Source organism: Lonchura striata, chromosome 2 (assembly GCF_050655825.1).
Source record: "Lonchura striata isolate lonStrDom1 chromosome 2, ASM5065582v1, whole genome shotgun sequence".
NCBI classification, from domain to species: Eukaryota; Metazoa; Chordata; class Aves; order Passeriformes; family Estrildidae; genus Lonchura; species Lonchura striata.
The window spans coordinates 95,343,756-95,359,201 of NC_140704.1; the positions used below are offsets into that span (position 1 = coordinate 95,343,756).

The window sequence follows — 15,446 nt, forward strand, 5'->3', positions numbered from 1 at the left end:
CCTTGTTTTTCCTATGTGGAATGTGTTTGGAGAATTGTTTACCCAGAGTGAGTGCTTGATTGGATCCTAGTGAGGATTGTTTGAGCCTGATGGCCAATCTAATCCACCTGTCTGGACTCTTGAGAGAGGGTCATAAGTTGTGTTAGAGTCAGAGAAAGTAGCATGTAGTTTTAGTATCTTCCTTTTATATAGTATATTAATGTATTTTAGCATAGTTATAATAAAGAAATCATTCAGCCTTCTGAATTGAGTCAGACATATCATTTCTTCCCATTGGGTTTGCCTGCATTTACAATAACCATACTATGTTCTGACATGATAACTTTTTCTTTGTTCGTCTCAGTTTCTAGCTGCTACTTCTTTCAGCTGAATATAAAACAACTAAGCTGATAGATGTCTTTTGTTGTCATTTTCTATCTGGTCTCTCTTTCTGTCTTATATCTGTAATGGCATTTGTCACTGACTGAGTCAGTTGGGAAATCAAAAACTTGAATTTTTCTTTTGACACCTTCCTTCCCCATTTTCCTCCAAGTCCATCTCATCTTCATTTTCACGTGCTCAGTCATAATTTTCTTTTAATTTAGACTAGGCATAATTTTGAAAAAAAAAAAAAAACAAACTGGAAAGAAGATTTTAAACTATGCCTTTAAAACTGTGAAGAATTTTGTTTTGCTGCAACATGAAAGAGACCATTATTTAAATTATCTAAAGAACATATGATATATATGGACAGGCTTGCAGAAGAAGAGAGCTATGTGGTTTAAGTTATGTAATCAAAGATTATTGTATGTCTGGTGCTTCAAGTTCTCAGAGGTATCAGGGTCCCTTCTCTAGGGTATACCTCTAAAACTGCATTACAAACTAGTTTGTAGAACTGCCACTTGTGGTCGAATTGGTAGCAAAGATTAGAACTGACTAGACCTGGAGACCAGATGCCCATCACAGGAAAATACGCACCACTTTGGTTGGCTGTACAGCCTCTGAAAGCTAGGGAGAGGCTTTTTAAAAGGAAGTGGAGGAAATTCAAGTGTTTGGTAGTGAACACACCATTGCCTGAACCACATGCTTGTATGTTTTTGAACTTCCCAGGGAGATTTGGTCTTGGTGGGGTGAGCCAATGAATCCAGCAGCAGTGTGTCACCTTCCTTCAGAGGGTTTTAGTCATCAGTGTTGTAAGCCCTTTCCAGTATTGCCCTTAAGAAGTTAACAGGTGATATGAAAATGGCATTCACTCAGTAGAATCAGTCCCTGTGACTGCTTGGATTACTTTTGAGGTAAAAGATGATGTTTGATCAGTACTAGTGAAGCTGTTCGGCTTGCTGCAAATTCATATCTTACAGCATCCCACAGTATCATCTATCCATATCACTGATATATCAGCACCACTGCCACTGGCAGAATAAAGAGGATTCTGATCTATTTTGTGGATGTAGAGAAAGGTTGGCAGTGCTCCCTTGGCCGTACTTATCAACTAACATTATGAAGTTTTAATGCCAAAAATCTGTTATTGATTGTGTGTTTACAATGGACTTTATCAAACTAAGAATTTTTAATAGAATGCCATCTGTATTGTGTAGTTATGTGCAAGTGTCCAGATATTAGGAAACAATAGATTTAAATATCTCCTAGCAGTAAGGGTTAAGATCTATGGCGAATATCTTGACAGCTGGTGCTTATTACCTATCTCAGCCTCCAAACAGTAGTAACTAAATGGCATGTACAGTGACGCCAGCAATGTTTCAATGGGAGGCAAATGCTGTAAAAAACCACTGCCAATTGTCCTGCATGGGTACATTGTTTTTAGAGCTGAATGATTCCTTTCAATGGCAAGGTGATCAACATTTTTTCTTGCTTCTTTTCTCTAATGCAGCATTCTGCACAAGAACTAAGGTAAGTCACAGAAAAAAATTTGTTCCTGTTGCATGACTTGTTTATGGTGGATGAGGGAATAAACATAACTTCAGAATGAGTGGATGATCACTGTTTTGATAGAGTTCTTGCACTCCTGCACATTAAAAATACTTAAAATGTATATTCTCATTTAACAAGAGAAAAATATTTCACAAATTCTCTCATACTTTTTATCTGCCTTGGAACAGAGGGTAGGTTTATATGGTTTTGTTGTTGTTTTTTTGGTTTTTTTTTTTTTAATAAATGGTGCTGCAGTCAGATTTTCAAAATTTTCTCTGTCATTTCAGATCTGGTAATTTAAAAGCTTAGAATATACTATTCCTACTAATTAGGTCTTGAATACCTGTTGGGCTTCCTAATGAAATATGGGCATATCTACCAATGTCTGACAAAATAAAAGAACCAGGTGAAACATATGGACCATGTACATATAGGAAGATGTCGGCATGTATCACAAACATTTGTGCATGAAAAAGAAAAAGGAGAAAACATACATGGTAACATCCTGGAGCACAGCCTCATTTTCAAACCATCTGAAATGAAGCTTAAGTTTAGTAAGCTTTTACACATCTTTTTGCTGTGTGTATTTGGGCATTGAGTAACATGCATATGGGAGTTACTGTAGTTCTGGTGGTGCAGGGCATTTTCAAACAGATTGTTTAAAATTTCCCAAAAGGGAGCTCACACTTGAGCGTGTGCCAGGGCCTGATGACAAAGAGCACTAGTGAAGTCATTGGATTGCCTGGAAGGGCACCATGGATAACAGCTTTGCTGCCCTTGGAGCCAGTAGACAGGCAGAGTCATATGTTATTAAACCTATTAATGGGAGACCCTCTGGTTCTGAAGACAGCTGCTGACAACAGCAATTCTAGAGATAAAATTACCATTTTAAGTGGTTATGACTTTTAAGTTGATATTTCCTGATGTAGAATGTAGAAATATGAGAAGCTTATTTGGTTTATGTAGTTCCGTGGCAGTGTTAAAAATAGTCTGTGTGAGACACTCTTCTTTCCTGTTTTTCTAAGTGTAAGTCTTGGCTCCTATTAAGAAGGTAAACAAAATATTTTCTTTTGACTGTTCAAGAAAGGTTGCAGTGGTCTAATGTGGGAGTGAGCACAAAGCAGTGGAAAGAAGGTGTTGGGTAGCATTAAAAGTAGAAGCTGGCAAAGCAAACATATGTAGAACACATTTAATTTTCCAACTTGTGTGGTTTGCTCTGTGGTGGGTTTAGGCCCTGCAGGGTTTGTCTTGTTTGTTTAGTTTTAGCCGCCTGCAATCCCTATGTGTCCACTCATTTTCCACATTAAGAACTCAGGATATGATTATCATGACTAGGGAAGAGCAGTGAAATTACACCTTGCTGAACTAACTCTTCTGAGACTTACTCTGCCTATTCTTTTTGTCTGTGATATAATTACACTCAGTACCAGGGGCATTCAGCTTCTTGTTTACAGAACCTATTCTGCTCTGTGTGTTTTCAAATTTGGTTATGTGGCTAATACCAGGAATCAGTGGTTATGTGATTGTTTAAATTTTTTTCAGTTACTTTTGCCTCCTGAGTACTAAATACAAATCCTTGTTAACTAGCCTATTGTTTTTAAAATTAGCTAACTTAATATTTTAAATTTTATCTAGAAGTTATGCACCTCTTCTGTCAGAGATCAGCAACATGAGTAAAAAGCATTTAATATCAGACCTAGTGTCTCTTTCCAAAGATGTATTTTGCCCACTTTCAAGATTTCTGATCCTAAAATCTGTCTGCTTGTTCTGCCTCAAGAGGGTACTGGAGTCCTTTTGAGAACAAATTCTCTTAACGTTTCCCATTTGACAAACTGAGAAAAGTATGTAGTCATCTTTTCATAGGAAAAGATTGAACAAGTAGATCCTGGGGGAAAAAGACATGGCAGACTCTTTTATTCTGCATGAGTTGCTGGCTTGTTGGGTTTCAACACACTTTTTCATAGTTTTTACCCACTTCCTTTGCAAATACATTGGAACACAGTGTCATTCCTAGGGGAAGCCATAATGTCTGGCTGCTTCAATGCTCAAAGGCAAGATGGTCCAGTTTTATTTTATATTAGTCTGAGAGATGTTACCATTGCATCCCTTTGATCTATTCCAGTTGCTTTGCACTAGCTTTGGGATGGATCTCAGAGCCCAGCAGGATGGGTGTAGAGTGACTACAGAATATGTTCCTTACTTTAGACTAATATTTTAAAATATTATTTTGTTTTGTTTAGCTGAAGAATAGAGGAATGGAAAACTTCTGCTTTGATTATAACCCTACAAATGAACATCAAATAACTGGACAGAGGGTCATACTCTACCCATGCCATGGCATGGGACAAAATCAGGTAAGAATAATGTTTTATTTTCATTTTCACTAACACTTAGGGTTGTAATGTAAGGAAGTATGGTAAAGTCATTGCAATAGGGCTTAGAGAATGTGTTGCCACAGTAAGGTGATCTTGGTTCGAGTTTTGATTTTTGCACTAAATGCTTTTTATTTTGATGTATCTTCAGGTCAGATTTTCTTCATTCTGAGGATGTGTCTACCCAGCCCATACCTTTATTCCTTTCCACAGAGGTCATTAGCAGGGGTTAATAGCACATCAGTGCAGCTACAGTGCTCATAGGCTCATCTCCAAAACCCCTCTCAGCTTTTGTCTGTCCATGCCTCCAAAGCCCTTAATCTTAATAACACTGGAATTCTCACCTAGTTCCACCTGAGTCTGTCATCATGTCTCTTCCTCGTGGTGCTTGTCTAGCTACGCAAGAGGTTTTAGACCACGTCTAAAACATGTCCTTCTACAGAAATGTCCTCCTTGCTTGGGCTCCATGTTCCAGGAGAACGTGGGTTCTCTTTAACACTGTCATTCTTGCTGTCTTGTTTTTAACTTCTGAAGCTGAAAATGCTGTTTTCTTACTCCATGTTGAGTGGAACTGTGTGCACCAATTGTTGGTTTTGATACCTATAAGCTTCTCTGCATAATGCCATGGTAAAAGTGTTGTGGGGCACTGTGTGCTACGCTAGAATGGCTGTTTTTGCATAGTTTTGAGTGACTATCTTCCATTGAAGTTTGATGTTTGATGACCATTGAAGTTTGATGTTTGATGTGGGGCACATACTTGCCTGTCTATCATGATTTTTGGCTTCTAACTCAGATTAGACTAAACACAGTACTTGAGATATGGTCTCATCACTGCCGAATACCAAAGGTATCGTGATACCTCTTGTACATAACCCTGTGACAGCTTGGGTGGCTTGGCTGTTTAGGTCCTTTTTTAAAGAAATGAATCCAAACATTCAGTTAGTATTGTTTGGGAAAAGGGAAAACAAAGTTTGGAAAGAAAGCAGAGATGTTACAATTAAGCAGTCTTTATCTGCTATCATAACTCTGCTTTAAAAAAAAACATAAAAGCACTAGGAATGTAAAACAAGTCTGTATTAAGGAGGAAGCTTCTAATATGAATTGCACTTTACCTAAGAAAGGGGAAAGAAAAAACAATGTACCTCAGATCTTAAAAGGAAATAGATTTGTTTCTGATAAGTTTATTATTTGCCTTAGGTATTATAACTATTATTTAGTATTATTTATTAGCTCATGTCTGGTTTATGTCTTAAGTTTCATAATATTTCTCTCCTTAAGGCAAAGATGCAGTGGAAGATGGGGGGGAATCTTGTACCATAAAAGCAAAAGGATCTCAATACTGGCAGATGTATGCCAATTATGCTAAGCCCCACCTCACCCCTTCTACTCCCTCAGTTCAGATTCTTGCCCAAGTTCAGAACACTTCTATAGATCTATAGAGAAGTTAGTAATCACATAACCCAGTCAAGTCACTTTAAGAAACATTTAATGTATAGGATTACATGCTAACATGCCAAAGGTATTTATAGATTTATTTTTTTTTTCTTTGAGTTGCAGATTACAGAGAGGAGAGGGGTTGCATTTTTATTTTGCATTTCTCTGAACAAAAAGAGTTAGCTTAAATTTTATCCCTTCCCCCAAGAAAGAATAAAGAAATAAGATGAAAGGTGAAAGCAAAAGTACAATTTAGAGAAATTGTCATTAGATTACATTTTTACAGTTATCCTTTGTTTAGCTAGCACTAAGAGATTAACAGAATTTACTGCAAGATATCACATCACTGGGTATTAATGCTCTTCCATCTCTGCTGCTGTGTGGTGCATCCGTGTACCTGCAGTAGCAGGCACTGGCTGAAAGCAGCGACACTCTGGGAACTGTGCAAACCGCTCCCTCTGCTGGCATCCAAGCAGCAGGAGGAAGGAGAAATGGAGAAACCACCTGACTGCAATATAAACCAGTAGAGGAAAATATGAGATTACTCAAGAGAACTGCAGAGCCTGAAGAGGGAAGGCCAAGCACAGGAAATGGGTAAAACAAGATTAGTGAAATGGGCAAAAGGCATGGGAGGGCTGGCAAGAGCCATGGAGAAAGGGCCAAGGTGACAAAGTAGTTTGTGACAGAGGTTGAGCAACAGGTAATGAGCAGGGCATGTGTGATAGAGGAAAGAGTAGGGCAGGGACTGAACCAAGCAGAGTCATTTTAGTGGAAAGGTGCAGGGTTACCGAATGTGGGAGCTGAGATACCAGCTGGCAAAGGGGGGTGTGAGTAGGGTGATAGGCAGTTGAAAGAGAACAAGTGGGCAACAGGAAGAGTTGTGGGTGGGGAACCAGAGGAAGACTAAAATAAGACAAGATGCAGAAACACAAGTGAGGTGGGAAATGAAGCTGGGGTTGCTGGACTTGTCGCTCCCTCTTCTGGCTCACAAATAGCTGTGAAACCTACCAGCAGGACATTTCTCTCCATTTCTTTCCCATCCCACCACCTTCTTGACAGTCAGTCTGAAAAGGTAGCAGGCTGTTCCTTGCAGTATGAATTCTTTGGCAGGTGACACTGTCAGGATCAAAACAGTCAAATCTTCCACATTTACATCCATCACTGTCTGCTGATGAAATGATCCTGGCAAGGTCTGGTCATCCTCTAGTATCAACAACCCTGGAGTCTCAGAGATGTTTACTGACAGCAGGCAGCCTTTAACTTCTCTTTGGCCCCTTGGAAGGGAATCCACCATCCTAATCCCCAATTCTTCCTGCCTTTTTTCTGTGAGTTTGTTCTCATCACTCCACTTATTACCTATATAGAGTTTTAGCAGCAAGCCCTCATTCCAAGCTTTGCTCCCATTTCCTGTCCCAGACCACAGGCAGGTGGCTGTTTATGTAGGGGACAACTGCACAACTTTTTTCACTGACAGCAAGTCTCCACTTAGTGGCCTCTGAATATCTGTGTGCACTGTGCCAAGAGGCGAGAGCACTGTGCTTTTGGTTATTTATAAGGTCCAGCACCAGCTCCTCTTTTACATCTCAGTGAATAAAACCACTCTCAGAAAACTAAAGTTCCTGGAAGTTTGTTGGTGTTCTTTCTTGAATCCACAGTCTAATTGAGAGGGTTTCTTTTACTCCTTTTGTGTGAATATAAGAAAACTAACTGGAGTTGTTTTTTGGTTTTTTTTTTTTTTTTTTTAAATTTGCATGTTCCTTATCACAAGAAAGTGAGGATAACACTGCAGTGTTAAGAGTTGAGTGTATATGGAAGAGAGGCAGGAAATACATGAAACACTGGCTACTGATCTCTTGTACCTCAGGCTGCTTATGTTTTGTGGGAGTATCTGCCCCACAGAGGAGAATGAACAGCTTTGAAACTCAACACCAGTAAAGCCCTTTGCCCTTCTGGATATGGCTGGGAAGCAGTAGAGAGGGCATCAATGTGTGACGGCAAGAAATCAACCTAATGTGATAAGAGGATGGGAATACACTGACTGAAGTGTTCTTCCCAGAATTCCCACTTGGAGCTGATACATTTGACATAAACAGTGAGATGGAAACAATGAAGTTAGCAAAGCCCTTGGGTTTTCAGCAAAAATAGAGAATCAGACCTGGTAACCTCTCTGCTGGTTCTACCCGTCAAGTGAAAACTTTTTCCTGTGTGCAAAACAACAGTAGCCAGGCACAGAGAAGAATAAGAGTGTGTTTCAGGATCCAGTGAGGTAGCCAAAATCTGCTGCTGGACCTAGTACCAGAGAGACATTATGCAGCTGAGGCATATTCTTTGATTGTCCAGAGGCCAGAGACACTGGGTAAAAGGCCTCATCAAGTTTGCCAATAGCACTTAAGGGAATCTACTGATTCTCAGAAGAAAAGAAATGCAGTAAAGCTACTAGTTATTGGGCCATGGATTAGTTTGAAAATGCTTCATTTCTGCTGACAGAATGCAAGAAAAGAGAACTAAGAAACACTTTACCTTTTGAGGAGGAAGATATTTATTTCCTGTATTACTAGAGCTTGGAAAAGATTAAGCCTGAATATTTATTCAGTTTGAAGCAGTGTAGGGTAATGAACTGATTATGTTCATTGGGCAAGAAGGCAGGAGTTCTTAGTTGTTAGTACTATAACCCCATCCCTTAAAGTTATCCAGAAATTGCTCATTTTTGGAATCTGGCGCAAGTCCTTGAGAGATCATTCAGGAAAGATATCAGTAGTAAGAAGTGCTCTGATCTAGTGGCTGCTTCATTTATTCTTGATGCATCTGGTACAGTCAGCAGCTTGCAGGCTTTCACTTATAATACAAATTGCTAAGGAGTTATTATATCTAATAAATCCCCTAATGAGCAAGGCTCTAAATATGGCTTTGTGAAAGTGGCAGCTGTAAAAAGTGTCCATCCACACACAACTGGGCAGAACTGAGGCTTTTTCTTTATTCACAAGCCATAGGATTAAAATGCATGTTCTTGTAGCTCACTGTGGTGCCCAAAGTAGTGGGTTTTCCACGTGTTAATCAGATACTGAATCTGGGAATAAAGCCAAAAGGCCAGGGACTAGCTGCTGCCTGTTAGGGTAGATAATAATAATAGGACCAATTCTCACACAATTTACTTTTGTTATGATAAGATTTTTTTTGCATAAGGCAAATGTAAAGGTAGTGCAACCTACATTGTAGGAACAGATATTAGCAATAGGTTTCCAAGGAAAATCATGGTCTCTGGGGTCTTATGTGAGCAGGGAACTTCAAACCTGATGTTGCTTCCTCAAAACACTAATTTCCCTTTGTGGCTTACCACAAATGAATGGTGGCAAACAGGTGAATTCTGGGGGGGGCAGGGTGGGAGGGGGTCAGTCACTTGCATCATTGCAAAAAAGCCATGAGGCTCTGCAGGGTGATGCAGTGGGCAGCACCGGTCAGTGTATGGCTGGGATGGCCACCTTGACAGAGAAATTCCTGACTGTGATAACAGGAGGGGCAGATTTCATGAAATAACTGTTATCAGTGTAGTCTAGATCAGAGCTCTTACACTTGGAAACGGATGGCTGCAGATTTTGTAATAGCACAGTCCTGTTTATACTGAAACTCCATTTCCAACTCCTCATCAAGGTTATGAGCTCTGTTTTTTGTGGTAAGTTCTAGTCTGTACATTTCTGAATTGGTACAAGCTGCTTCACAAAGTCTCCGGGGGGGGGTGGGGGGGGGCGGGCGAGTGGAAAACAAAAGAGGATTCCTTCTCTCCCTCATCCTTTTATTGGTCTCTGCTAATGCAGCTGTTCTATGGGTAATAAGCAATTTTCTGATGTTTATAAAACTCTCCTCTACTTTATTGAGTATAATCTAAATCAGATCTAAACACACATCCGTGCACTATAGTCTTCTAAATTATTTATAAGCTTACTAAATACAAACAACTCTCCAACTCTGCCACTCTTTAATGAAGTCCAAAAGTTGGCAAATGTACATAATAAATATAAAATTTTAAGGAAGTCTTCAACCATAACTGCTACAGAAGGCAGGAGTTTTAGAGCATATTTATAACACTTCTGTAGAATATCGTGCAACAAGCAAAGATAGTCAATTGTCTTTAAGAATTTTTTTTTTTCATTTTTAAAAGCAGCTGTACCTATTTTGATTCAAATAATATCTTACAATTTTATAGAACAAAATGTTTGTCACCATGCATCCTTAGTACCGGAAATGACCATTATAACTGGACCAAAATGCATTTGAACTATGCAGTGAGGAATTCCTTAGTTAAAAGTAATATTACTTTGTGATGACTGAATTAAGAAGGCATAATGTCAGACCAGATCCTGTTTCCCATCCTATTTTTAAGAGGAGCCTAGAATGTGAAACTTAAATATTGCAGTTTAATTTCAGAAATTCTTTAATGCTAGAATGCCTGTTTTCTAGGACATTTAAGTGCTACAAGATTAAAGGAATGCTGTGATGAGATTGATTTTCTGTAAAATAGTAAGCAGTAGAAGGACCCTTGAATATTTCTGGCAGAATTTCCCTTCACAGCAGCATCTTTTATTTGTGAGCCTAATTATAGTCTCTTAGTGTATGCTTCTTTATAAATACTCTCTGTGTACAAATGAAATGACTGCTGTCCTTTGTTTCTTCTCTTGGGTTTGTAGTTTTTTGAGTACACATCCCATAATGAAATTCGTTACAACACACGACAACCAGAAGTCTGCGCAGCAGTCGATTCAGGGACTGACTACTTGACGATGTACTTGTGTCAAGAAAATGCCCACAGTGTTCCTGAAAATCAGAAGTTTATTTTCAGAGAGGTAAGTGTGCCTGCTTGTGTTTGCATTTGTTTTTTTTTTGGGAGTGGATGGAAGGAGAATTGTTGAATTTTTAAAATTTTTATCTTACTGCATACACATGGTGCAAACCACAACACTGGCTAAGGTCTCTGGGATAAATAGGGTGTCTTGGCTTCTAATATCTGAGCACAGAAACAGGGTAGCAGACAAAGAGTATTCCAGTCATAAAGAACAGGAACATAAGAGGAAGGAAAGCATCCTTGTTAACATCAAGGAGATTGGGAACATTCTTTCTCTTGCATGTCACCCCTACTGTCTTCTCATGAGATTGAGATGCTTCAATATAACCCTTCCCCAGCCAGTCATATGGCTGGCCTACTTCTGCTCTCTTTTCATTGACTTATTTCCCAGTATTTATATTACCATATATCCCCAATACTTCACACACCACCATTTCTTTGTGTTCTTTCCTGCTTTTAAGCAACTGCCTCTACAAGATATTAGAAAACTTGTGTTTAGAAGTTTTGAATCTGTAAAGAAACTCCTGGATGCCTGAGAGAAAATAAGCTGGATGAAAAATGATGGCCTTGGTCAGGTTCTGGAGTGTTGTTATTTGGCTAAGGGAAAAGGTCACATAATATATCAAAATGGTATATTTACATAATGTGTCTGCATAATGCATCTAATCTCTGCAGGCTCCATGGCTGACAAATGTCACACTTCGATACTACTACCAGTGATAGGTAGCAGGGTAAATGCTAAAAAATAAGATGGAAGTTACTGTCCGCTCCCTAAATCTAGTCCAGACTGAAGCTCATAGTGATATTACTAAATAAAAATGTTTAAAAAGTTTACTTTATGAATGATGTTTCATTTTTAATGTTGTCTTTTAACAAAATTGCTCAGCCATAAACATTAATCCCTAAAATGACATATATTGAAGGATCTTCTGTTACTTCAAGAAGTAATCAAGAAAACTGAAATTTTCAAATCGAGAAAATGAAAAAAATTGAAAAAGTTATGGAATGCACCTGTTTCCACTGTATTTCTAACCATTAATTTTAGCATTGAGACTTCAGGAATTAGTTTAAATGTTCTTTCTCATGATCACTTTGTGCCTGTGTGTGATTTGAATGTACTGCTCTGCTCCAATTCCTTTTCTGCTACTGCACTAAATCAAAACCACTGGTCTCCACCTTTCAAGGCGGGTGATGGGTGAGGTGTCAGCACCACATTTCTTTTGCTTTGTGCATAGTAGTGTCAGACAGCTGTCCTTATGGATGGAGCATAATCAAAGATTTGAACAGCCTTCCCAGCAGCTTGGAAAAAATTGCATTCTTGCAAACAGAGTCAAAAATGAGTGAGATGGATACTGATTAATCTATTCTAAAATTTGAATTATAGTGATAGAAGCAAGAAAGTAATTCTGCAGCTGAATCTGTCAGCAAGTCTGTAGCAAGCACATACTGCTGGGCATCAGGTGCTGCAGCCCAGGATGCAATTAAGTGCAACATTCCTGATGAGGGATTGAACAGGCTTCCACAGGAGGCAGGGCTATGGACAGAAACAAGGCATTTTGCTTTCAAAACTGCCTTGAGAATGCTTGCATGTGGGAGTGTCACCCAGGCCAAGGGGATGGCCTCAGAGCAGGGCAGTCCTCCATGGCTGGCTATGCTGCCCTTTTGCAGCTCACTGTCCTAGCTGACAGTGCCCTTGATTGGAACGAGACACTTGAACTGGAGATAAACATAAAAAAAGGGCCTGAGATCTCAAAATGTGTTCTCTAGGGAATTTGACTGTGTAGGTCTGTCAGACCTTACACCTCTGAGGCAGCTGTACTGCCTTTCAGCAAAGCAAGTGAACGCCACACACATCAGCAGGCAAGGGGCACACTTAGGTATTTTTACTTTTTCCACCAAAAATACGAAGAGACAGGAAAATTTCTTGCTAAAATATTTCCAACGTTTACACTTAATGAACAATATTTACCTTTTACTTATGAGATATGCAATAAATTTATACATTTGGGTAATGCTTGTGCTTGGCTTAGTTCTTTTCTGCCATATTCTGGTCCAGTAAAAAAAAAAGCAATGAAAGCAAATGTTAGCACATCCTTTACAGGCTGAGATGCCACTTCATGAGCCACTCTAAGCAATGCTGATGTCAGTTTACGTAAATTTAAAAGCAGGATCTTTTGATAAATTTTCAGGCATCCTCAAGTTAGGCTTTGCTGCATAACCCCATTGGAAGGATATATGAGATATTTATTTGTTGCGAATGTTTTCTGTGACTTTAAAACATAGTGATATGTCTGCAATTTTTGAGACCTGAAAAGCTAACTTTATTTCTGTCTTTTGTAGGATGGTACCTTGTTTCACCCACAAACCCAGAAGTGCATACAAGCTGAGGGAAATGCTTACAATGGAAACCCAGCACCATTGTTACGACCTTGTAGCAACTCGGACTACCAAAAATGGTTCTTCAAAGAAAGAAGTTGATCCAGATGGTGTCTAGGATATAGCTGAATACAAAAAAAAGTGTTCTTTCTAGTCAGCAGTTAGTCAGCCTTTTGAAAATCTTATAAGTGATATATTTTTGTATGGAAAGAACTGCAATTAGTTGACAAGCCTTGGATCTCGTTTCCTGGAGCTTTAGAAGGCACTAAGTATTGAGAGCTTCACAAAGTGCCACAGAATCTGCTCCTTTTTATTTGGCAGCTACATAACTGCTTCTGAAGTGTCTTAGGTTCTTTACGCAAGTGACATTTTTTTAATCTACTGTGTGGAAGTAAGGCAGTCAAAAAAATTGCACTAATGTTAATCTGCCAATAACTTAAAATGTTTATTTTTCTACTAAAACATTCTGCAGTTGGGTCTTTTAACAGATAGTAGTTAATAATTATTCTTGTCTTTTAAATACCAAGAAGGTCAATGTAGGCCATATTCTGCCCTAAGTATCTACCACAAAGCCTTCACTGAAGACAGTGTGGATTTACACATAAAGGCAGAGTATGTCTGCATGTTTTTGCACAAATAACAATCTAGATGCATACAAATTGCACATGCTTGACAATACTGTACCTTAAATGGTCTGACAATTTTAGATGTTCATGGCACTTGACAAGTTTCTAATCATGCTTAAGATGGGTTTGGGAGTAAAATGGGGATTTTCTCATCTTTCTTAAAGGCAGAAGGCAACGATATTTAAGGGTGATGCTTTGGGAAAAGCTATTTAGGTTCATATAGGCCCAGCTATGTGGCTGTGTCCTAGAATGCACAACCAACTTTAGCATTATGTGGATTTTCAATGTGCATAAAACTTCCAAGATAAGACCTACCAATAATTCTTTTGTAAAAATTTCAAAATTACAGTTAGAGAAAATGAATCTTAAAATTTAAGTGTTTAAATGATTCCTTTAAAAATGAAAGCTATCATATCTTAAAAATGGCTTTGCAACTGATTTCTGTGAAATTCAGCTATTATTAATAGAAAAATTCAGATATTATTAATAGAACAATTATTGTCTTTGGAGTGAAACTTGCATTTTTTTCTGGGAGCTCCTTTTAGATGAGTTGACCCTGCATGTGGTCTTGTTGAACACAGGGGGTGTAATCTACAGCAGTACGGGATGGTTTGTGCCCTGGTGTGTGGGATCTGCCTTGCCCAATGATGAGGAGTGTGTGTATAGCAATGTACATGGGCACTGACCATCAGCATCACCATGTTGATTAGAAGGGTTTCAGCTCATAAGAAGAGTTTCTTTCCCTGTCAGATAAAGGAATGCTTATGTGTAGAAGGATGAAAACGTCAACCTTTTAACCCCCAGAAGTCTGAGCATCTGTTTTGATTAGTTTGGTGTGTGTTTTGTTATTTGCTTTTGTTCATGTTTTCTATAAAAAATGTATAGCCTTTCCTTTGAATCCCCATAAGCTCATGCCATTTTGGCATACCTATTTATATGATTGGGGTGTAGGGGGGGGGGGTTTCTGCCTGTAGGAGATACATGTATAGGTTCTTACAAATCTTACCCACGTAGATAGAATGATTTTGTGAGCACCTTTGAAGTTTTGTCTCTGTGGTCTGGACTGATGAAACTGATGTTGGAATTAATAAAATGTTTTGGGATTCAGTAGAATGGGAAATGTCTTATCAACTATTTTTTTAATCTTGTGGTCAGTGGTTTTCATTTAATAATTTTGCTGATCTCTTAGGCCCAGATCCCTACAGCACTTGGGAGAAGACAGCTTTATTTTATGGTGTCTCAAGTTCTGTTTCCTGAACTCAGTAATGCTTCTGTTCACCTGGTAGCAGCAGTGGTTTATACTTTGGGGAGCCACAAATCAAAAGTTAGTGGCTGCATGAGAGAACAGCAAGAATTTTCTATTAATTTCTGCTTTGCCTCCTTGACTGCTGATTGAACAATGTTAGTAACTGATAAAAGCCCAAATACTAGAATCACAGCCAAAGCTTCCACTGTCCTCCATTCTCAGGTTTTCTTAGTCTTGGTATTTCAAGATTTCATCATCAGATGGTGGTATGCAAGTGAAACTTAGTAAGTGGAAATTATTTTCAATACATCTTTTCACTTTGCCCTTATTTAGAGGGAAGTATTGATGGTTTTGACTTCCTGCAACTACGATGTTTTCATATATGCCAGCAAACCTGCCAGCCTGGCTGGCATATTTGCTAGACAAACACAGCTGAGTTCAAAAGCAAACACCAAACATTAGCAATGCCACCAGCTTGCTCCCTCTGTGTTGGCCTTTTAGTCCTTCTACTTATAATTTTTTATTCCTTGATAGCCTTTTCTTCTTCTCAGCTCACTGGAGTTGTATTAATGCCTGGCTTCAGGTTTGGAGGGTGAAAGATTCCATCAAGCATCTGAGTCATGAAGCACATCTTCAGACTTCCT

At 38.8% G+C, this 15,446-nt stretch overlaps 1 protein-coding gene across 1 annotated transcript in view; it reads left to right on the plus strand.

The window, feature by feature from the left end:
* The window catches only part of GALNT12 (polypeptide N-acetylgalactosaminyltransferase 12), a 45,857-nt gene extending 31,188 nt beyond the window's left edge, over window positions 1-14,669 (plus strand). Inside the window, exons 8-10 of the mRNA XM_021528650.3 lie at window positions 4,152-4,265; window positions 10,400-10,555; window positions 12,895-14,669. Of these exons, the coding sequence (XP_021384325.3) occupies window positions 4,152-4,265; window positions 10,400-10,555; window positions 12,895-13,032 (408 nt within the window). The 3' untranslated portion in view covers window positions 13,033-14,669. The remainder of the gene's footprint in view (window positions 1-4,151; window positions 4,266-10,399; window positions 10,556-12,894) is intronic.
* Window positions 14,670-15,446: the final 777 nt, after the last annotated feature.